Source organism: Myxocyprinus asiaticus, chromosome 43 (assembly GCF_019703515.2).
Source record: "Myxocyprinus asiaticus isolate MX2 ecotype Aquarium Trade chromosome 43, UBuf_Myxa_2, whole genome shotgun sequence".
In the NCBI taxonomy this organism is placed as follows: domain Eukaryota; kingdom Metazoa; phylum Chordata; class Actinopteri; order Cypriniformes; family Catostomidae; genus Myxocyprinus; species Myxocyprinus asiaticus.
In genome coordinates, this window is record NC_059386.1 from 24,413,124 (window position 1) to 24,436,857 (window position 23,734).

General features: G+C 40.5%; 1 protein-coding gene across 3 annotated transcripts in view; it reads right to left on the reverse strand.

The window, feature by feature from the left end:
• Positions 1-23,734, reverse strand: part of LOC127433301 (roundabout homolog 2-like) — a 118,412-nt gene that overhangs the window by 40,317 nt on the left and 54,361 nt on the right. For 2 of the 3 annotated variants that reach the window (XM_051685072.1, XM_051685071.1), the window contains exons 3-8: positions 21,766-21,923; positions 20,415-20,535; positions 20,189-20,327; positions 19,785-19,912; positions 6,540-6,664; positions 929-1,100 (exon numbers count right to left, since the gene is read on the reverse strand). In XM_051685072.1, coding sequence (XP_051541032.1) covers positions 929-1,100; positions 6,540-6,664; positions 19,785-19,912; positions 20,189-20,327; positions 20,415-20,535; positions 21,766-21,923 — 843 coding nt within the window. Of the gene's footprint in view, positions 1-928; positions 1,101-6,539; positions 6,665-18,567; positions 18,725-19,784; positions 19,913-20,188; positions 20,328-20,414; positions 20,536-21,765; positions 21,924-23,734 lie in introns of those variants that run through there. The other variant, XM_051685073.1, reaches the window with a different exon arrangement.

Here is a 23,734-nt window from a genome sequence, read left to right on the forward strand (position 1 = left end):
GTTTTTTAGCAAGACTACAGCAGTTTAGAAAGAGAGAGAGGAGGGTGAGAATTACAAAATGACTTGGTGGTACGTTGATATCACAAGCTACAAAATATAGATTTTTCCCGGTGTTTCCTGTTGGCGCACCTCAAGTATACAGGAAAATACAACCGAGATAACTTGAAAAATTAAGAAGAAAAACTATTTGATGGAGGATGATATTTACATTTATTTTATTCATTCAGGTGAAATCATATGGGTTTGAGTAAATGTAAACTTAACATGAGGGCGATTAAATGACAGAACTATTCCTTTAACATAAATAGTAAACATATTACTAACATACTTTTAAAGGAGACTCCCCCAAAGAATTTCCAAATTAGCTTTTCAGGAGGGTCTCTAGGTACACTAGAGAGCCTGCGCTAATATTGGACTCTACGCGAAGGTTTCTGTGTAATGTGTTGAAATGCATTTTGTGGTACACACACACATATATGGAGAACGCATAAACAGTTTATCCTGTTACTGAAGAGCAAGACTGAGACAGCATATGTTCCTGCGGTTATTTGCATAGCACGATTGCGCCCTGTCCTTTCTGATTACGTCTCCACTGCTTCCTGCTGTTCTCTCATTTGTGGGCCGCAGAAATTTTAATTTGGGGCGGCTTTGAAGTCTTTTCCTTTATTTTGATTTAGAGGAAAAAGGCCACGGCGGGGCAAAGCGGCAATTTGTTCAAACGCAAACAAAAATATGACTAAAATCTTTGTGATAAGGCCTCAGAGAAATAATTAAATTACATGTAAGTTACTACTTTTATGTAGTTTGATTTATATTAAAATATCAATACAAGCTGGCTGCTGGTGTTTGAAGCAGCTGGTGGGTGCGTGAAAGGGTAACTGTATGTGTGTGTTTGTGTGACCAAAGCTATTTTAAAGCATTCACTCACTGCTTTCCACCTCTAGAAGGGCTTTTGTCAGGATGCTGCCCGCAACACTGATGGCCTGGCAGATGTAGTACCCAGAATCTTCGCTGTGAACATCTGTAATGGTCAGCTCTCCACTAAGCGATACAGAGAAACGACCCGATTGCGAAGGAGGTTGACTGGGGAACAGCAGGACCTGTTAAGAAGGGCAAATATTGTTAAATTCAATAAATCACAAAGTTGCTCAATACGATTATTTTTAGCTCTGTAGCCTTAATAACTTGGACAAAAACAGAGCTGTATACTGTATACAACCAATTCACTTAATCTGATTGGATGTTTGTAAAATCTAGGTGATTTATGCACACCTATAACCACACATCAATTCAATTAAATATTAAAGCGATGCGGCAACCATAAACAGGCAGTGTTTTTAAAGGAATAATTCACCCAAAAATGAAAATTCTCTCATCATTTACTCACCCTCATGCCATCCTGGATGTTTATGACTTTCTTTCTTCAGCAGAACACAAATGAAGATTTTTAGAAGAATTTCCCAGCTCTTTTAGTCCATACAATGCAAGTGAATGGGTGCCAAAATTTTGAAGCTCCAAAAATCACATAGGTCAGCATAAAAGTAATCCATATGACTCCAGTGGTTAAATTAATGTCTTCAGAAGTTATCTGATAGGTGTGTGTGAGAAACAGATCAATATTTAAGTTAATTTGCACTATAAATTATCCTCCCTGCCCAGTCAATCTCCACTTTAACTTACACTATCACATTCTTCTTTTTGTGTTTTTGGTGATTCACATTCTTCTTGCATATGCCCCTACTGGGCAGAGAGAAGAATTTCTAGCAAAAATGGATATAAATATTTATCCGTTTCTCACCCACACCTATCATAACACTTCTGAAGATATTAATTTAACCACTGGAGTCTTATGGATTACTTTTATGCTGCCTTTATGTGCTTTTTGAAGCATCAAAATTTTGGAACCCATTCCCTTGCATTGTATGGAACTACAGAGCTGAAATATTCTTCTAAAAATCTTAATTTGTAGGGGGCCTTGGTAGCTCAGCGAGTATTGACGCTGACAACCACCCCTGGAGTCGCGGGTTCGAATCCAGGGTGTGCTGAGTGACTCCAGCCAGGTCTCCTAAGCAACCGAATTGGCCCGGTTGCTAGGGAGGGTAGAGTCACATGGGGTAACCTCCTCGTGGTCAAGATGCGTGGATCGCGGAGGATAGCATGAGCCTCCACATGCTGTGAGTCTCTGTGGTGTCATGCACAATGAGCAACATGAAAAGATGTGCGGATTGATGTCTCAAAAGTGGAGGCAACATAACCATACAGCCACCACGAGGACCTAGTAAGCAGTGGGAATTGGGCATTCCAAATTGGTGAGAAAAGGGGATAAAATAATAATTAAAAAAAAACGTAATTTGTGTTCTGCTGGAGATCTGGGACGGAATGAGGGTGAGTAAATGTTGTGAGAATTTTCATTTTTGGGTGAACTATTCATTTAAGTTAGGCTAATGAACTGCATTACTTGGCAGAAGAGTTGTTGGTTGCATTTATCACTATAATTAAAGGGATAATCCACCCAAAATTGTTAATTATGTCATAATTGACTTACCCTCATGCTGTTCCAACTATTTTTCTCACTATTCCGACTATTTTATGACTATTTTTCTTCCATGGATCACAAAAGGAGATGCTAGGCAGAATGTTAGCCTCAGTCAACATTCACTCTCCCTATAGAGAAAAAAGATGCAATGAAAGTGAATGGTGACTGTGGTTGTCATTCGGTCTAACATCTCCTTCCTGTGTTTCACAGAAGAAACAAAGTCATAGAGGTTTTGACCAACACAAGGTGAGTACACAATGACAGAATTTACTTTTTTGGGTAAATTTTCTTTGTGGCTTATTGCTTCATTGTATAATTTTATATGTCACATTACTGTTGGTGATTGATTTTACAAGTGATAAACACAGTAAAATAGGATATGGTATATGATTGATTTGCATTTACAATAACGAAACACCACTGTGCATTCAACGTGATACTGGGGCATAAATCCTGCTTGACTGCAGTGATTCACTTCCTTATGTGAGCCGAACAATAGCTGCATTTTCTCAGATGCTGTTTAAGAGAGGGGGGTCAGGAAGAACTGATATACAAAAAACAAGGGAGGAGAATCATAAGCAGTCTTCCTCTTGTGTGAGGCTGCAACACTAACAGCTGCCCTATTGTTCCCAATGGGCAGTGTGTGTGTGTTAGAGGTCTGCAACCCAACCCGGGCACGATGGGACCCGAGAACCGGATGGGTTTCGGGTCGGGTTCGGGTCAGTTTTCCAAGTAGGACTTCGGGTTTCGGGTTTGTAATTAATGAAAAAATAAACAGACTTACCGAACTTGTTTCGCGCAACCTCTCTCACTCAAAGATGCGCGAACGGACCAATTAGGGGGCGTTCACATCGAATGTGTTTTTGTGTGCGTCTGTTCTGTTTTCCCATTGTTTAAACACATGTTGGACAAATGTCTTTCATATTTGCACAGAGTCTTGTATTTTCTTCAGCGTCTCGTGCAGAACCGGCATATTTTCAACACCATGTCAAGTCAAAAATGCATGTTGAGACACCTGCGCTCTGTTTCATTCTTTGCGCTGCGTCTAGAGTGTTTTCAGCACAGTTGTCACAAAGATTCAACATTCTAAACAAGTTCAGGCTGCATGGAGTGGACTGTTGCATTTTGGAGTGGAGGGTTTCATTTTAAGGTCTGTGCAGACCTATAGTGTGTGTCACTGTTTCATTTTTGGGGATAATCCCCTGACCCCCTCACCCCTAGCACTCTGGCTCTGACCGGACTCACAGTCGTCTTTAATTTTGTTTCTCTATCAGCCGACATCGAAGAATGACCCCACATACACACCAAAAACAAAGAATAGACCCAAAATTAAACAAAGAACAGTTCATGACCCACAGTACAACGGATATGCGATCATCCCTGGCCTATGACACACTCTGCTTGATGAAGAAAAGAAGGGGGATGGAAGAAAGGAAGAAGGGGTATGGGAACCAGCTTCCTCCAAGTGCTTTAAAACAACCAGAGGCTTATATCTTCATTTCTTGTGATGTGCTTTATTAATAGAGACGTGAGGGTGTTATCTAACGGGGCCCAGGGACAAGTTCTAACCCACTCTGACCCGCTGAGGAGACATATACTGTGCACTCACACATACACGTGCAGATACACATACACACAAAAGCTCCTGCAGAAATCCAGTTCCTTCTCACCTCTTGAACGGCCTGTCTCTCAGTATCCAGGATGACTGCAAGGCATTCTTTCCATCTTCCACCTCACTCTCTTTCTCTCTCTTTGTCTTTGTAACTCTGTGATCCCTGGACAAAAGCCTTGCAATTCTCCCTGCTTCATATATTGTTGGTAAATCTACACTAATATACTGTACATTAAACATAAATGATTCAATCTCATGAAAACTGCATGTTAAATATCCAGGACATACTTCACCCAAAAATCTAAAGAAAAAATTATAAATTATATAACTTTAAAATATATATTTCTAAACTGAAATAAAGCATGTTTTCAGGACCATTGAGATTTTTTGCATTGTGATTTTTTTATTTTTTTTTTATTTTTATGTCAGTTAAGCACAATTATTTTTTAGAATTCCCTCTCAATGATGACCTTCATTACATTCTCATAACTATGAAATATACACTCACTGAGCACTTTATTAGGATCACTATGCACCTAATAAAGTTCCCGTCATGGTCTTCTGCTGTTGTATCCCATCTGCATCAAGGTTCGATGTGTTGTGCATTCTGAGTTGATATTCTGCTCACTACAATTGTACACAGCTCTCCATTGAGTGTTTATTTGAGTTACCATAGTCTTTTCTGGCAGCTCGAACCAGTCTGGCCATTCTCAGTTGACCTCTCTCATCAACAACGCGTTTCCATCCGCAGAACTGCAACTCAATGGATGTTTTTCGTTTTTGGCACCATTCTGAGAAAACTCTAGAGACTGCTCTACGTGAACATCCCAGGAGATCAGCAGTTACAGAAATACTCAAACCAGTCTGTCTGGCACCAACAATCATGCAGTGGTCGAAATCACTGAGATCACATTTTTTTCCCTATTCTGATGGTTGATGTGAACATTAACTGAAGCTCCTGACTCCTGATCTTATGCATTGCACTGCTGCCATTGGCTGATAAGATAATTGCATGAATAAGTAGGTCTACAGGTGCTAAGTGAGTTTATTTTTACTGTATAAAACTAAATTACTGTAATTATTTTTTTATTAAAATAAATTAAACAACCAACAACTAACAAATACAACCATGATATACTTAACTATTTAAGTAATAAGTCATTGTTTTTTTCACAGAACAGAAATAGAAAGATTTTTAGTAAAATGTGCTCAATTCTCATGAAAATAATGCAAAATAACCTCAATGGTCCAAAAGATAGGCTTGATTTTCATTAAACAAAATATAAATCTTTTTTCTTCTTCCTTGTGATTTAAGGGTGAAGCATGACTGGCATATTCTTGACAAGTTTCATGAGGTTCACTCAAATAAACCTTTCAACTTTTTCACACACAAAACACAGAATCAAATTCAGAGAGCCAATTATGCATGATCAGTGACCACCCACCATGTCCTATCAAACAACAGACAACATGATCTTGTCATCAAACATATGGTTCTACATGACAATCCATATGATTCCCCAACATACACTGTTTTAGAGCAAAAGTGCTTCCCAAGGACCCTATCCTCCATGTGAGATCAGCTGGGAAATGAAAAATAAATCCATCAGATTTCCAGCCTATGTAGGCACTAGTCCTGCCTTCCCACTGACAATCTTAGAAGTGTCACTCACCTCTTATTTAATCTCACATCTACAGAGCAGTAACAGTGAAAAATGCAAGATGTGCAATACACATATAGAGTATATAATTTATACTGTTGAAATTCTTGATTGAAAACTGTTGAACACTCTGATTACATTCCAAAATGTAATTTTATTTTATTTCTATAACTATGGTTATAAGTACAATTGCTCCAGGTTTGTTGACTGCATTACATTTCCATATTCTATTCCAACTAGTAATGGCAACTTGGCCCATTTTAACCAAGATAATGAATTGGTGGCATAAGGAAGTACTACTACACACAAGAGCATTTTAGGGACAAAAACCTGAAACATGCCTTGAGATAACCACATTACATACAGACATTACATGTGGTAACCATGTAATAAGTCGAAAAATTGTCTCCGAATCATTGCATGATTGAAAATTAATTCATGCCTGAGGTATAACCATTACCATTTTGGATGTGCATTAATTTTCAATTATTCAATGGTCCAGAGTCGATTATTCCTTTTATTAACAACACCTCTTCAAATCTTTCCAAACTGCAAAAAATTATTTTCTTGCTCAGAATTTTTGCCTTATTTTTATTGGGGGGGAAAAAAATCTAAACATCCTTAAAAGCAAAATTGCTCCTAAATAGACCATAAAACTATTCACCTGATACCTATGTTTTGACACTGACTGTAAGGTTCCCTTGAATGTGTGTGCACTGTTGTCTCTTACCTGACTGCCTTCTTTCTGCCAGAACACCGCAGGAGGGGGATTTCCCTTTGTGCCACAAAGGAAGGTGACAGTACGGCCCTGAGCAGAGATCTGATCTCGTGGACGAACCACAATCTGAGGGGGAACTGAAAAGAGAAAGAAACTTGTGAAAAACCACTGCATAACCATACAGTACAAATCAAGACCCTATAGAATCTTGAGGAAGTTCTAGAATTGTTCTGCTATCTTTATATACATATGATGTTAGATGCAACATCCTGAACTCCAAGTTCAGTGTATCCAAGATTTATACAGTCAAGCTGTGTTGTTTAGTCTAAACTTTAGTCTCCTAAGGAGATGAGCTATGTGTGTGCTTGTTAGCATGCCTGTGCCATGCAGTAAAACTGTCATTGCTGATATTGTACATTGTACCAGGTTCTGGGCCCACCACTGCTGTAAAAGAAGATAAAATGTGTGCAGAGTGTCTTCACCATGCAAACACTGACATTTGAGCTATGAAGCCTGTTTAAATTAAGTCATAGGTCATGTATGTATGCAGTTGAATGTATATAACATAAAACCAACACTGAGACCTAACTTGTAAATAGTTTGGGTTTCCTACAAAAATCATGACCAAAACGAATCCACATTCAAACAATCACTTTAAGTTATGTTTCCTGATGTGTGTGACTTTTGTTTCATGAGCCATATTTCTGCTCTGTTTTGACACAAATCAGGGGCATTACACTAACTCAATACACTTTCAAATGCACATCTTGTTGAAGGCAGGGGTTTCAGTGGGATCTACTGTAACGCTGGTAGAGCATGATATATTCTGAACAGAAAGAGATTGATTTAAAAAGCCTAATTATTATGGAAGTCTTTTCTCATCTGTTCCCACAGAGGTACTTAAAAGCACATGATAGCAGATCTGATGCAGCTCTGAAGAGCACTTATCTTGTGGGGGCTGTGCAGGCTTACCAAGAGCAAATATACATTTATATAAGTAATCTGGACTCTTTGGCCTAATGTACATTTTCGGTCCACTAATGAGGAACTGGACATAAAGGAGCTCTCGAAATTACAAGAGCATCATTGGGTGACCAGTAGTTTCGTCTCTTAATACATCTATCTCTCTTTGGATCCATTCTTCCATCTCGCTCACTTTTGTTCACTCAATCTCTTTGATGAGACCTTGTTGGCTTTCTTCTGCTGTGGCATCTTGGCTCTTGCCCTTGGCGTGAGTGTGATCAATGATTCTTTCTGATGCATGCTAATCTTCTAGGCTTACTGTATCTGCCCTGCAGCCGTTTATCTACCCAGCACTATGTCAAGACCTAGCACAGCTCCTATCCTGCCAACTGCCTTGCAGGCCTATTCACACCAACCACAAATTTACGAAGTGAATTTTCACGTGGACCACAACAGTAAACCTCTATTATTAGTATTATACCATGATGTATTCCGGTTACGCTGTCAAGATATTACTTTCAATGTTCCATCCCAGAGGAGTGAAAACATTTTTGTTGCATTTTGCACAATTTGTTGCATTTGACTTGTATTTTGCATTAAAGTGAATGAAATCTGTATTGTCAGTCATATGTGTACATTTAAGTGTAATTGTTTAAATACTTTCTCGTATCCCAGCTTAATATCCAGAGGCAACTATAAGTAAGCCATTTTTTTAAGGTTGATTTCCCCTTAAAGTGTAAACACTGTGGTGCTATCAAATCATTGCTGTTTGTTTGAGCATCCTGACCAGCCTGACATTGCAAAACACTGGCTCAACCAATGGCGGCAGTTTTGGGGCAGAACTATCTCTTTTTTTTTACCAACCAATGGCAGTCAGGGGGAGTTTTCAGAAAACCTGTTGAAAACGTCATAATTTTCACAATCAAAAAAAAAGTTCCATTTGGTGACACTAGTGGCATAGAAATAACACACTTCAGCTTTAAAGAATGTGAATTAACTAACAGCATTTTGCTAAACTGATAATAACTGATAAACTTGCAAAATTTTGATAAACTAAACTGATGATCAGCCTTCAGATGTTCAAATTGGGCTGGGGCTGATGGGTATCGATTATTTCCGTGCTATTGTCCTTCATCAGGTGCCTGTGAATTGACAATGCTGTCACCTTTAACCTTCACCAGCTAATTGATTTCTCATTCTCCTTCCCACTCCCTAGTGCGCAATTTTTCTGTTTCACATACGATTAGAGTGACGTGCTGGCTCTGACAACACACATTTATACTCAAGAAGCGCTTTCTCCTTTAGCTCACCTCAAATTTACCACTAATTTATCAAGTCCAGAGCCTGAGAGTGTTTGCGCCTTCCACACTAATACAGCTAACGAACTGCACTCTATTTCTCTCACATTCTAACTTTGCAACGATTTGAACTTCTCCATCTCACCTCTTTTTTTGTCTCTTTCATAACAAAAGCCAAATACAATCCAAAAAATGCAATTTGCTTCAAGACAGCTGTTTAGGATCAATTCCCCAATTCTCTTATAGCCTGCTTGCTGGATTTTCTCGTAGACCTTGTCGTACAGCGTAGGCTGCATCACAGCTTGGAGGCGACAAGCATGCTGAAACAGAACAAGGCCCAATAGGGTGCCTGGCCACAGGGGTCATGGGTTTGCTGTCCAGAGGTTAAGCTGAACCCCTAACCCTGACCCTAGAGGTCAAATCTGAAACACATCCCTTGTCTGTATAATTTGGGATCACTAAAGATACCTCAAAGCAAACTAGAGAGGTCTTCTGTCCATTTCTGCCTACAAACCTGTACTGACTGGTTCACCTCTCCCACCTGGACTGATGCAAGGCCTGAAATATTGAATTAATGGTATGTTATACCCTGCTTGTCATTATGACATACCTACAAAAACATCCATACAGGTTCTCCCATTACTCTTTGCAGCACCTTAGATGCAGCAATAGTAAATGCATAATTTCTGTTTTCTTTTGGGGGTCGTGATTTTTAAGAAAATACTGTGCAAAATAAGCATTTCAGCAATTTTGTGTCCATCACATTTGCTGTAAAAAATGTATTTGTATGTACATATTGGCATTATATTGCCCACTGCCACTCTGGTTTCTAGATATTGACATCTGCCATTGAAAAAAAAAAAGAAAACATATATCAGCCAACCACTAGTATCAGGCTGTAAATATTTTTTCTAATTGTAACCTTCATTTATAATAGTGGAAATGTATTCTTCTATTGTAATCATACTCAACAACAATTGGTGAGAAATCTCTGCAATTGTCAGACATAAAAAAAAAAAAATTATGATAATAAAAAATGAGATGCATTGTCACTGATAAGCACACACACTGTCTCAAGGGATTTCACTGTAAAAATGTGACTTCATAGTGTAGCAGCCTGAACTGAAAGCCACCAAAAAAAGTGCCCTGAGTGGTGATAAATAATTACCAGTTAAAATAACATATAGAAACAGCATGTGGTGTTGCAAAAGGGGAATTGGATGTTTTAAGAAAATATTTAAAAATATACCTGTGGAGGCGAGAGCATGGTCGAGCATTCATCTGGAAGAAAGTAAGCGGTAAGGGTTCTCACATGAGATGAATTGCTGGTAATTGCTTGTTTCTGTGTTCGCAGTGAGAGACGGGGGAAATAAAAGGGCGAGTCCTCAGATTGTGAGGGACAGAGAGCCCAGCTGACAAGCTGTTTGTGTGTTGTCCGTTGCCGTTATGCTGAACGCTGCCCTGATTTAATTCCCCCTTTTGGATGTATTGTTATTTGCATTGGTTTTCTTTTTTGCTGTTAAGCGAGCGTCTTCTGATTAAAAGACAAAGTTTTAGTTTAAAAATCGTCATCTCCCACTTCCTCATTCCTGTGAACTTGTTACACTGATGCCGAAACCTGGGAAAATGAGGAAGAGGATATGCTGCCATGGAGTCGTCTCCACTGGAGAGTGTCTTCAGGTCCCTGGCCAGCATCCACGAAGCCCAACATCAGGCCCTCCTGGACCTACGCACGGAGCAGCAGCAGCAGTTTGAGGCGCTCCTTCGGGCCCAAAAGACTGACCAGCAGGTGCTGCGGAGTCTAGTACCCCAGGAGGGGGCTGCCGCCCTTTCCCTGGCAGCAGTGAGCCCTCACGTGTTGCTCACAAAGATGGGCCCTCAAGATAATCTGGAGGCCTACCTCGAGCTCTTTGAGCACACGGCAAAAGCCCTGAGATGGCTACAGGAGCAATGGGTGGTACATCTGCTGCCGCTGCTGACCGGGGAAGGTTATTTTTCAATAACTGGACTATGAGTTATTGAAAAAGTCCATCCTGCAACGGGTCGGCCGCAGCCCAGAACACGGCCAGCAATTCCTCTCTTTGATGCTGAGTGAGGTCGGCGTCGCTGGACGAAGCGGTCCAACTGTTGGAAGACCATCTGGCGGCGTATCCGGGGGCCAGTGCGCCCCATGCCCTTCCCCCCCATTGTCTCATCCCCAGCTCTCTCCCCCCACCCCTCCTCCCTTCCGCCCTGTTCCGTTTCCCCGGAAATGGGGGAACATTTCCCCGAAACCGGCTCCTCTGTCTTGGTATCACCAAACCCCGTCTCTCCCCTATTTTCATCCCAGGTGAGGGAACCTGCTGCCACAGTTGTGAGCGGGAGGCTTGGGCCTGTCTGCTGGAGTTACGGGGAGCTGGGTCATGTCCGAGATCTGTACCCAGTAATGGAGGTGGGGGCCTTGATCCAGGTCCCCGACACTCCACAGACTGCCTCCGATCAAGCAGGGATGAACCAGATAGCGGTGAGTGTCAAGGGGGTACATACCAAGCCTTGGTGAATTCAGGTTGTAATCAAACCTCCATTCATCAATGCTTGGTTCAAAACGGGGCACTGGACGCAAATAATCGGGTAAGAGTGAGGTTTGTGCACAGGGATATTCAGGATTATCCCGTAGTGACTGTCACGATAATGTTCCGGGGACAAAAGCATAATGTCGGTGGCGGTGATTAGTCCTCGCCACACCAACCCAATAATTTTGGGAACTAATTGGCTGGCTTTTCGATTATTATTGAAGGGGTTGAGTGTGAATGGGTTCTGTAAGAAAGTGAGTTGTATGAGATGGGCGAAGTGCTGGCTGGGGAGGCGTGGCCTGGGCTGTCTGCATCTGCTCTGCATCAGGCTGATGCCAGGGAAGGGGAGGTGTCATCCTCCCCCACCCTTAGGGAATTCCCGATAGAGGATTTCCCTTTAGAGCAGTCGTGAGACGAAACCCTGAAGCACGCATTTGACCAAGTGATAGTGACTGATGGTCAACGTTTTCAGACAGGCATCGCCCTCAACTATCCATATTTTTCAATTATAAAAGACTGGTTGTATAGAGTGACACAAGACACTTGGTCACACAGAGAGTTGAGGAAGTCGACAATGAGGTAGTGTGTATGGATAGGGGCAGGGCATGTCAGATTTACCACCTCAACCTACTAAAACCATGGAGAGAGGTGGTCCCTGTATCCTTTGCAACAGTAGTTCCGCAGAGGGAGGAGCTTCTTGACAGTAGAATCTAAAAGCCAATCAGTTCACCCTGGGCCTTGTGGAGACCACCTTGTATAGAGGTTGCCAGGTTGCAAAAGGATTTTTTTGGACATGTTCTCGCCTCACCCCAGCCGCACTAATCTCATAGAACACCACATCGAGACAACCCCGTGGTAGTGGTACGTAGTCGTCCCTACCACCTACCTGAACACAAGAAACAGGTAGTATGGGAATAATTAAAGGCCATGCTCGATATGGGGGTAATAGAAGAATCCCACAGTGACTGGGCCAGCCCGGAGGTTCTGGTGCCTAAGAGCGATGGCTCGGTCCGGTTCTGTGTGGATTATAGGAAAGTCAATGTGGTATTGAAATTTGATGCGCATCCAATGCCTCGTGTTGATGAACTGCTCGATCGGTTGAGCACAGTCTGCTTTTATTCGACACTGGATTTAACAAAGGGATATCGGCAGATCCCCTTAACACAGATGTCCCGTGAAAAAACGGCCTTCTCCACACCGTTTGGTTTACACCAATTTGTGACCCTTCCGTTTGGTTTGTTTACAGCACCGGCTACGTTTCAGCATCTTATGGACAGGGTCCTAAGTCCGCATGCTGCGTATGCCACTGCCTATTTGGATGACATCATTATTTACAGGAAAGACTGGCAGCAGCACATGCAGCATCTGGGGCCGTTCTGAGGTCGCTGCGACAAGCAGGGCTCATGGCAAACCTGAAGAAGTGCGCAATTGGGTGGGTGGAGGTACGTGGGGTTCCAATTGGGTCATGGGCAGGTGCAGCACCACACTGATAAAACCACGGCGATTGCAACCTGCCCGAGACCCAAGACCAAAAAGGAGGTGAGACAGTTCCTGGGGCTGGCTGGCTATTATTGAATGTTTGTGCCTAATTATTCGGACGTCATCAGCTCGCTGAATGATCTCACTAGAAAGGGAGCTCCAGACCTGGTCCAGTGGATGGAGCCATGCCAACAAGCTTTCACGCAGGTAAAAGCTGCACTTTGTGGCGGGCCGCTTCTACATTCCCCTGACTTCTCTCTCTATTTTGTTTTTTGCAGATGGACGCATCGGACAGGGGGCTGGGTGCTGAGCTGTCCCAGGTGGTGGAGGGGGAGAAGTGCCCGGTGCTGTACATTAGTCGAAGCTCTCTGTGAGAGAGACTAAGTACAGCACCATAGAGAAGGAGTGCTTGGCCTTCAAGTGGGTGGTCCTCACTCTCCGCTACTATTTGTTGGGATGAGCATTCACCCTCTGTTCAGACCATGCCCCGCTCCACTGGCTCCACCACATGAAGGATGCCAACGCCTGGATCACCCATTGGTATCTGGCACTCCAGCCATTTAAGTTCGAGGTGGTCCACAGGCCGGGGGCACAGATGGGTTTCGCAAACTTCCTCTCCAGAAGGGGGGGGGGGGTGGTAGTCGGTAGTCCGGATGGTTCCCCGGACTGCGTCGTGCAGTGGGGGTATGTGGAGGCAAGAGCATGGTTGAGAGTTTGTCTGGAAGAGAGTAAGCGTTAAGGGTTCTCACCTGAGATTGATTGCTGGTAATTGCTTGTTTCCCAGTGAGAGACAGGGGAAATAAAAGGGCAAGTCCTCAGAGTGTGAGGGAGAGAGAGCCTGTCTTCTGATTAAAAGACAAGGTTTGAGTTTGAAAATCGTCATCTCCCGCTTCCTCATTCCTGTGAACTTGTTACAATACCCAATACATATCCCACCAACAATCAGATCAATATTTAAAAAAAAAAAAACTAAAAAGAAAAACAAGCCAAATAAATGAACACAAAAATAAATAAATAAAATGAAATCTATGTGATATGCATTTGTTTAACTTTTGAATTAGGTTAGCAATGAAAATCATAACTGCTCAGGAGTAAAATCTTCCAAGTTATAGATAGAATACCATCTGTTAAGATCACTTTATGTCTTTTCTGGATATCTCCTCCTTGTAAAAGCACAGATGGTGTATTTGATAGAATACCAGAAGACAGAACCGTGATGGTGCCAGGCTGGCTGACTGGTTAGTGACAGGTCGAAAGTGTCACCTACTCACAAACGTAGACTAACAAAAGTGTTAAAGCTAAAACATTATTCACAAATCTTCTTATCTCTTCAAGGCCATCTGCAACATGAGCAAAGCATGCCAATATACCCCAAAAACAGTGTGTCTTAAAGGGACAGTTCACCCAAAAAAGAAAATTATCATTATTTACACTCCCCTTATGTTGTTCCAAACCTAGGGTTGTCACAATACTAAAATTTTAGCATTCTGTACCAATACCAGTTAAATTTTCATGATTCTCAATACTAATTTCGATACCACAAAAAAATAGGTAATATGCTTTTGAACACACTCCTTTAGAATACGTTTATACATACCATTGCATCTTTTTAAATTAAATAAAGTGCTTCAGCAAAGATTCTCACAGCATAATATAAAACACAATATTGGTCTTACTTTTGTCAAATAAAGTGCTGCACAACAAAGCATCACATTAGAAATGAATACATTGATGAAAACTTCTATTCATTATGTACAGCACTCTTGCTTGTGAGATATTGCTTAAATATTATTATTATTATTACTACAGTAAATATTACATTATACTACACAGTAATAACATATTTCTGTCGAGATTCAAGCTTTTATTTGACGTAAACGCTTTTCCGTTTTCTGTGTTTTTGACAGCAGTTTCACACCTCCGGTTTAAGGAATAGTTCACCCAAAAATGTCATTTAAAATTTTTTAAATTCTCTCATAATTTACACACCCTCATGCCATCCCAAATGTGTATGACTTTCTTTCTTCTGCAGAACACAAATTAAGGTTTTTAGAAGAATATTTCAGCTCCGTAGTTCCATACAATGCAAAAGAATGGGTGTCAAAATTTTGACGCTCCAAAAAGCACAAAAAGGCAGCATAAAAGTAACCCATAAGACTTCAGTGGTTAAATTAATATCTTCAGAAGTGATTTGATAGGTGTGGGAGAGAAACAGATCAGATTTTGCTAGAAATTCTTCCCCCTGCCAAGAGGCATATGCATGAAAAACAGAAGACAGAAGAAGAAGAATGTGAAAGTGAAAGTTAAAGTGGAGATTGACTGAGTAAGGAGGAGAATTTATAGTAAAAATTTACTAAAATATTGATCTGTTTCTCACCCACACCTATCAAATCGCTTCTGAAGACATGGATTTAACTACTGGAGTCATATGGCTTACTTTTATGCTGACCTATGTGATTTTTGGAACTTCAAAATTTTGGCACCCATTCACTTGCATTGTATGGACCAAAAGAGCTGAGAAATTCTTCTAAAAATCTTCATTTGTGTTCTGCTGAAGAAAGAAAGTCATAAACACCCGGGATGGCATAAGGGTAAGTAAATGATGAGATAATTAAAATTTTTAGGTGAAATATTCCTTTAAGTTATGTGGCCCAGTGTGATTATTACAGCGCAAAATGCTGCGATTTAATTATATAAATATATAGTCTGCAGGTACTGCACACATCACAGTGAATGTGCACTTTCTTCTGTCAACTTCTACAACAAGCACAGTGAGCGATGCTCATAAAATGTGGTATTTCAATGTATGAGCGGCTTCACACATTCACTTTGAAGTGCACAGACTGTATATTTATTTAATTAAATTGCATCATTTTGCAGCTTAATAATCACACTAAGACATCACTAATCACACATCATTAATTTGATTAATTGTCCATTTCAGTGTAAAAGGAGTAACAAAGGACTCACTCAAATAAGCATGTGAGCATTTGAAAGCAGTCTTCTGTCAGTTAAGCAGAGTGCGGGGAGCGAATTTAGTTGGTGCTCGGTATTACTGGTACTGCAGAAACACTGGTATCGTTTAATTGTTTTTAATATAGTATTGACTTGATCCCGAAGTACAGATACTTTCAACATCCCTATCCAACCCCATATATGACTTTATTCTGTGGAACACAAAGGAGATTTTAGGCAGAATGACAGCCTCAGTCACCATTCACTTTCATTGTAAAAAATATACAGTGGAAGTGAATAATGACTTAGACTAACATACTGCCGAACATGTCATTTTGAGTTTAACGGACAAAAGCAGGCTTGGTCATACAAGTTTGGAACAACATGAGGGTGAGTAAATGATGACAGAATTTCATGTTTTATGAACTATCCCTTCAAAACATAGAAAACACAGCATCTATCCCCAGAGGGGTGGAAATGACAGGCAGTTGTCACCATCAAACAGTGATGCAGACAGAAAGCATGGTGGGGCTATGCTTCACTGCTCAGTGCCGCAATTAAAAACCCCTACATGCAATTAATACAGTCTTTAGAGTGTAACCGATTAAACACTTTACAGGATTGGAGGTTATCTACACAAATACAGGGCATATGTTTACAATGACTAGCTGAGCAGCAGTTTATGCCCAGCAATATTTGCCAGATTCATTCAACATACAGTATATTTACTGCATAATCAAAATGAGTGTAATCTGCATAAATGCTGTTTCTCCCTTGAGAATACAGTAATATGCATATGCGAATATCAATCATGTCAGTGTTTGGAATAGGACCCACTTTTTTCCCCTGTCTTTTTTGGACAGCTCATAATGAGTATGTTTGCATCCCAGGGCTGCAGGATTAATCTTGTTCAAATTGTTGTAACATGGGTTTAAATCATCTTTATTGTCTCCTAGACATGCTAATGAAGAGGGCAGATGAGGAAAAGCATGCCGAGGATCATTTTTTGACATGACACTGTGTGAATGATGAAACAAATTTGCTTTAGTGGGAAGAAAACATTCTCTCTTCCTATTCCTGCCTTTCACAAAGTCTGACTAACCTAAGGTTCACTCTTTAAATCTGTGCATGACTCACTTCACCTAATCTATGAACCAGTGTGTATGGAATGTCTTTTTGACTAATATTCAAAAAAATAAACATTGTGATGCACTCAGTACAGTCAATTCACTAGCTCCAAAACCTAGTAAGCTGACTACTGTCTACATAGGCACATTCTGTGTGGACAGATAGAAAGATAGCATTCTAACCTAAATGGAACCTCATAAGTGACTGATTTGTAAATGCTCTACAAAAAAATAAAATGAAAACAATACATTAATTAGATAGAACTATTTTATCTTTATAGTTTTGAGTATGGAAGAAACACTAACTGAAAAATATGTGCTTATGATGACCTAAAAACTGTTTCCTAGGTAAGCAGCTCAGGAGATTTTGGAACAGAGTTTAGATTTCCAGAGTAAGACTGAAATTACATGTTTGAGCAACTCTAAAAGTGTATTTCCCACACTTTCAATTCGATGTTACTCATCTAATACACTAAAGAGAAATAAAAGTGCAAAGACCCATCTTGGTGTTGTAAGAAAACTACCACCCTGCAGGGAACTGTCTTTTTACCCTCTTAGGAAAACATGTTCTTTCTTTCATACTGTCTGTTGGTCTGTCTGCTATCGCAGAAGTGCTTTGTCAGCATCAGTTATAGTAATTTCCACATCTTTGTTTTTCCTTGACAGAAATAACACATCTGGAAATTACTCTTTGGTCAGAACTCTGTACATGCACTCCTCATTGTGCCTTTAGTTAAATTATGTTCTGTAAGGGAAACAAAACAAATGGTATGAGGGTAAAATGGTAAAAAAGGCAAAAGCCAGCAAATGTTTATTTTATGCTATTCAAGAACACTTTTAAGGCTAAAACAATTGTAGGTCTAGTGACCTTGAAAGGCTACAGAGCCAAAACCAAGTGGTTTTCGGCTATTGCCTGACCATTTGGAGCAGATTTAGCTGACAGAAAAGCCCACACCGCACCAAACCTTGCACAGCCTTTGGGAAAAATTAAGTTCCAGATTCCACAAATCTTGCATATTATATAACTCACATCCATTGCTACATTATGAGAACACAATAAGAGTTCCAATCAGGTTTATAATGATAGCAGTTTGGCTTTGGAATAGAAGACCAAGCTTGCTGCTTCTCTCCCCTTTCAGTATCTCTGAAACTGAATCACGTACTGTATTTCTCTGGAGTGAAAGGAGAGAGGTCAGTTCCTCACTAAATAAAATCCAGTTTGCCCACCAAACCATTCAGTTCAAGCTCTTTAGTTTCAAATTCCTGCATTTTCAATGTTGTTTTTTTACAGTGAAAGCCTCTTTTATCTTAATGATCTGGACTGAAACACTCTGAGTCATTGCTCTTCTGTATTTCAGGTTAGGTAAGGTAAGGTTTAAGACTTTTGAGGATGTCTTTGTAGGTACTTTTACATTCATTAGGCAGATGCTTTCATTGAAAGCAAAGGTTTACATTTTATCAGTCAATGCATTCCCTTGAAATCAAACCATGTCCATGGCTGTTCGTGCCAGGTTCTACCAATTGCATTACAGAAACATGTAGGTGCCTGACTGTCCACCCCTCAAGGGTCTTAACCTGTCACAATCAGTCAAAACCAATCACAACCTCCACAATATCTGAATCACACCCACAAGCATGCAGAGAAATGAAATGGAATGGTACTTACGAGATGGGCCCACTATAATGGAGGTGAGGATGGAGAGAGAGAGAGAGACAAAAAATGATAAAAATGAGAAGAGTGGACTGGAGTAGTTCGATGTTGTTTTGCATTTAGAACACTGAGGATGAACGAAAAAATAGCCAGAGTGGTAAATGAAACATAACTGTGGAATGGAGCACACAAAGAAGAGGAGATGAGAGAATGCTAAGTTTACTTCAAATTAATGCTGCATGGTTTTGGAATTACAAGATGACAACTCAAACATTTGTTCACATTGTCAGACTCAAAAACTATTTGCTTCTATGGTAAGGCTCATAGTGACAAATTGGGTTCTTGTGCGCCCTTTGTATTTGATGTTAAAATACTTAATCACTATAATAATTCACCTATTTATTCCTCTGCAAAATCCTGAAGAACAAAGAAAGCACACAAGTTAACATTGGCTAAAATAAAGTACCCTCAACTTTTGAATGGGCAGCAATTATGGTTGTTTTTATATGACGTCAAAACGATCAAGTAGATGGTGGATCTTTTCTGCATTGTTGTTTTTGTTTATTTAGTCTTTATTTTAGAGTAAAATAAAGCCTAGGTAAATTCTGAGTTTCCATTTTTTAATTACAAGTTCAACAAAACAATATTTAATAATTGGTAACTTGAAGTTATGGTAATTCCGAAATGACATGAACAGAGAATAAACTCTTTCCAGAACATAGATTTCTTCAGTCCAAAAATAGTGCCACTACACTGTTTCTGCAAAACTGTACTGATAATATTTTAGTTTCCCTCACACGATGAATCATCTTTCATCAGCTGTCAGGGGAAATAATTCACAGCAAGTGTGGTACTGTAAGCATCTATTAAGTGTGTGGAATATTCTTAATTCAAGGCCACAGTCATGTTTTATGGGGCAATATGTGCCTTTAACCAGATGGAATTATGTTAATTGTATCTGTCAGGTTTAAATAAATGGCTGTTGCCATAGCACTTCGTTCCTGTAATCAGTGAAATGCAAGGTGAGCACAAGAGCATCTGGGCTCTGGCTATAAAATTGAGACTTTGTTGAGTATATGAGAAAGATGCTAAAGTCAGAGGGAAGAATATAATAGAATTATTATCAAAGCTGGCAGATGTTTCAGTGTGTGTGTGTGCGCGCGTGTGTGGGTTTAACAAAGATTTACTGAGCTAAGCAGCATTTGTGTGTCTTAACAGTTGTCGCAACTCACCGTGAACCTGAAGTGTTCCGGATGCTTCCGCTTTGCCCACACTGTTCTCAGATAAACAGGTGTACGAGCCTTCATCTTCAGCTTTCACCTGATTCAGACGCAGACTGTTGTCTGCACGGATCTCAAACCTGTGAGAAAACACATACATACTGTATAAAGAAATACTCTACATTTCTTTGCTTATAAACTGGGTCCCACTGTTCTAAGCCATCTGTATCAGCAAAGTTTCACGGCAGTGGGTTTTGTGTGTAATGCTTTTAGTGTGTTTTAAAAAAGCAATAATCCACTCAATGCTGTGCATCAACATCCCTTATTCTTGGTAAAATCCCTGTAATGGATAGACTCTCGTGGGCCATTGTTTAGGTAAACTATCACATTTTTGTCAATCACATCACATGTCTTACCTTCCCCGAGGCAGCTCTCCTTCCTCTTTCTTCCAGCGTATTGTCGGAGTGGGATCTCCCTGAACTTCACACTGGAAATCCACATTGTCATCAGCAAGGACCACCTGATTCACAGGCCTGCGTACAAACATGGGCCGCTCTGTGGGCAATAGAGCATCACAGACAGATGAGTGTGAGAGAGACACAATGAAAGAGAAAAGTACAAAGACCGAGAGAGAAAACCTACCAAACACTACAAGCTCAGCAGGGTCACTGTCCTTCTCTCCAACCATATTTGTGCCGACACAAACGTACATTCCTGCGTCACTCTTCCGTGTGTTAGAGATCATCAGCTTCCCTCCCCGGATCTGTAAAGAAAAGCACAGTTAAAGGGACATACAGGTTTGGAACAACATGAATGTGAGTAAAAAATGAAATAATTTTTATTTTTGAATGAACTTTCTCTTTAAATACAGTCAGTCAAAAGCACATATTTATAAAACATCCAACGGAAAGAGACACTAAAAACCAAAAAGCTTCAGAACACAGTTTTTATCCTCTGTAGGAAACCAAGCATCCTGTGATGTTTTATGGACATGGTTTCTGAGCTCTAGAAAACTGCTAGAGGTGCTAAAAACTGTAAATATAAAAGCAAAGTGAGCTTGGTTGTTTATGAAACACATGACATAGACATAGACATGGCCAAAAGATACATTTAGAATATGTTGTAATATCCCATTTAGTTGAGTGGCTAATAAAAGGGTCATAGGAGGTTAACACATAATATAATTTCCATTTTATTTGAATGCCTTGGCAATATTTTATTGAAATCAACCATGCTAATAAAGAACACTGAATTGGACATTTCTATTATTTTTAATCTATTGAAATCTAAATTGAATCTGGGAATGTGAATTAAAATTGAGAAATAGAGAAATAGCAAGAGAAAAAGGGAGAGGAAAGGAAGAGAAAAAGAAAGAAGAAGAGAAAAAGAAAGGGAAAAGTAAGAGGATGAGCAAAAGGAAGAGAAAGAGAAAAATAGAAAGAAAGATAAATGGAAAGGGGAAAACAAAGAATAAGAAAAAGAGGAATTGAAAAAGAAAGAGAAAAAGGAAGAGGAAGAGCAAAAGTGAAAGACAAAGAAGAAAGAGAAATGGAAAGAGAAAAGAAAGAATAAGAGAAAGAGAAAGTGAAAAGAGAAAGATTAAAAAAGAGAAAAAGGAAAAGGAAGAGAAAGAAAGAGGGGAAAGAGAAGGAAAGAAAGAGAGAGTAAAATGAAGTGGGAGAAAGAGAAAAAGGAAGATAAGAGGAAGAAAAGAGGAAAAGAAAGAGGAAGAGGAAGAAAAAGAGAAAAAGCAAGAGAGAAAGGGAAAGAAAAGAGGAAAAGGAAGAGGAAGTGGAAAAAAGAAAGAGGGAAAGGGAAAAGGAAAGGGGAAGAGGAAGAGAAACAGGACAAAGAAAAAGGAATAGGAAAAAAGGAAGAGAAAGAGAGAAATGGTGAGGGAAAAGGAAAGGGGAAAGGAAGAGGAAATGAAACTGTGGTGGGTGAATGTTATGTGAATAGGAAGAGGAAGTGAGCGAAAAGGGCTTAGACTCACCGTTATCCTCTCATCCCTATCATTTACTTTCACATTGTTCCTCTTCCAGGAGATGGTGGGTTCTGGGTGGCCTCTTGGAGGGATGCACTCCATCACTGCTGGCTCCCCTGCTGCAACCACCACGTCACTGGGTGTCTGTCGAAAATCATCCCGGAGAACTGTAGAAACAGAAAGAGGGTTTCAAAAGATAAAAAACATCAGCCACTGTGTTTGGGGACCACTGTGAAAAATCTGTGGTTTAATTACTTTACAAACAGCTGTACTCTTTGTGCTGTACAACAGCATTTTAAGATATTAATCTATTGCTAAGTAATCATTTTCCTGGTTTAATTTATTTGCAATGTTCTCTTGGTCTACCTCTCCCCCTAGTCTTAATTTGCTCACTGTCCATGTCGGCCTCATAAATAATGCAACATTTCCTCTAACACACGACTATGAATAATTAAATCACTGGCAAAATCACCCAGTTCAAAAAAAAAAAAAAAAAAAAAAAAAAACAGGGCACTGTTACTGATATGGACACAAAATGTTGCAAACGTAAAGTTTTACCGACATATCACTTTGCCGGTCACATGCAATCTGCCACAGCACTACTATGCAAAAACACACAGGAAACATGCAAATGCACAAAGATCCAATCCTCGCAGCAGCGCTAATAATAACCACCACAAATATTCTTCAATCAACCTTCCTGCACCTTTGGGGCTGATGGTATCAGTTCACCTCTCTATCCGGATTTCCATTTTATTGCCATTTATCAGATTCCTCTGCGCCGGCACCCGCCAATACTTTAATCTGACCAGAGCTCTATCAACTCCGCAAAATGATTCTTCAGCTGCACGTTTCCAATTCGTTTTTGTGCCCCAGAGCGAAAGGTTTGTGTTTAGATAGACTGCACGAAGTGGAAGGTTTCCGATATTGTGCTGGATCGGCTCCAAAAGTGAACCAAACTAGCTCTCTCACTCAGAACACAATATCCAGAGCTCAGGCACAAAATAAAGCCCCTGAAATAGGACCCCTGTTGTAGTCAGCAAACCGAGAGAGGGAATTTAAAAGTTCATTGCATGGCCAGAGGGAACAAACTGAACTCAAACACTGACAAATGCTGCAGACATTAAATACTGCCTGCAGAATATCTGTTTGCTGAATCCTATTATATGTTACCTTGATAAATTCCTGTCCCAAAGATACCAAAAATCAGAGGACTTAATGACTACAGACCTGTCACCCTGATGTCTGTGGTCATGAAATTTGAGAGACTGGTGTTGGCCCACCTGAAGGACATCACTGGACCCTTTCTAGATCCCCTTCAATTTGCTTATTGAACAAACAGGTCTGTGGAGGATGCAGTCAACACGGGATTGCATCATATCCTGCAACATCTGGACAGATCAGGGACATATGCAAGGATCCTTTTTGTGGACTTCAGTTCGGCTTTCAACACCATCATCCCAGCTATTCTCCAGACTAAACTACACCAACTCTCTGTTCGCATGACTATCTGTCAGTGGATTACCAGCTTTCTGACGGACTGGCAACAGCTTGTGAGACAGGGGAAATTCACTTCCAGCACCTGTACAATCAGCACTGGTGCCCCCCAGGGATGTGTGCTCTCCCCACTACTCTTCTCCCTCTACACCAATGACTGCATCGCCAAGGACCCCTCTGTCAAGCTCCTGAAGTTTGCAGACAACACCACTCTCATCGGCCTCATCTGAGATGACGATGAGTCTGCATACAGAAGGGAGGTTAAACAGCTGGCTGTCTGGTGCAGTCAAAACACCCTGGAGCTGAACATGCCCAAAACAGTGGAGATAATTGTGGACTTTAGGAGGAACACCCCAACACTGACCCCCCCTCACCATTATAAACAGCACTGTGGCAGCAGTGGAGTCATTCAGGTTCCTGGCACTACCATCTCACAAGACCTGAAGTGGGAAACCCACATTGACTCCATTGTGAAAAAGGC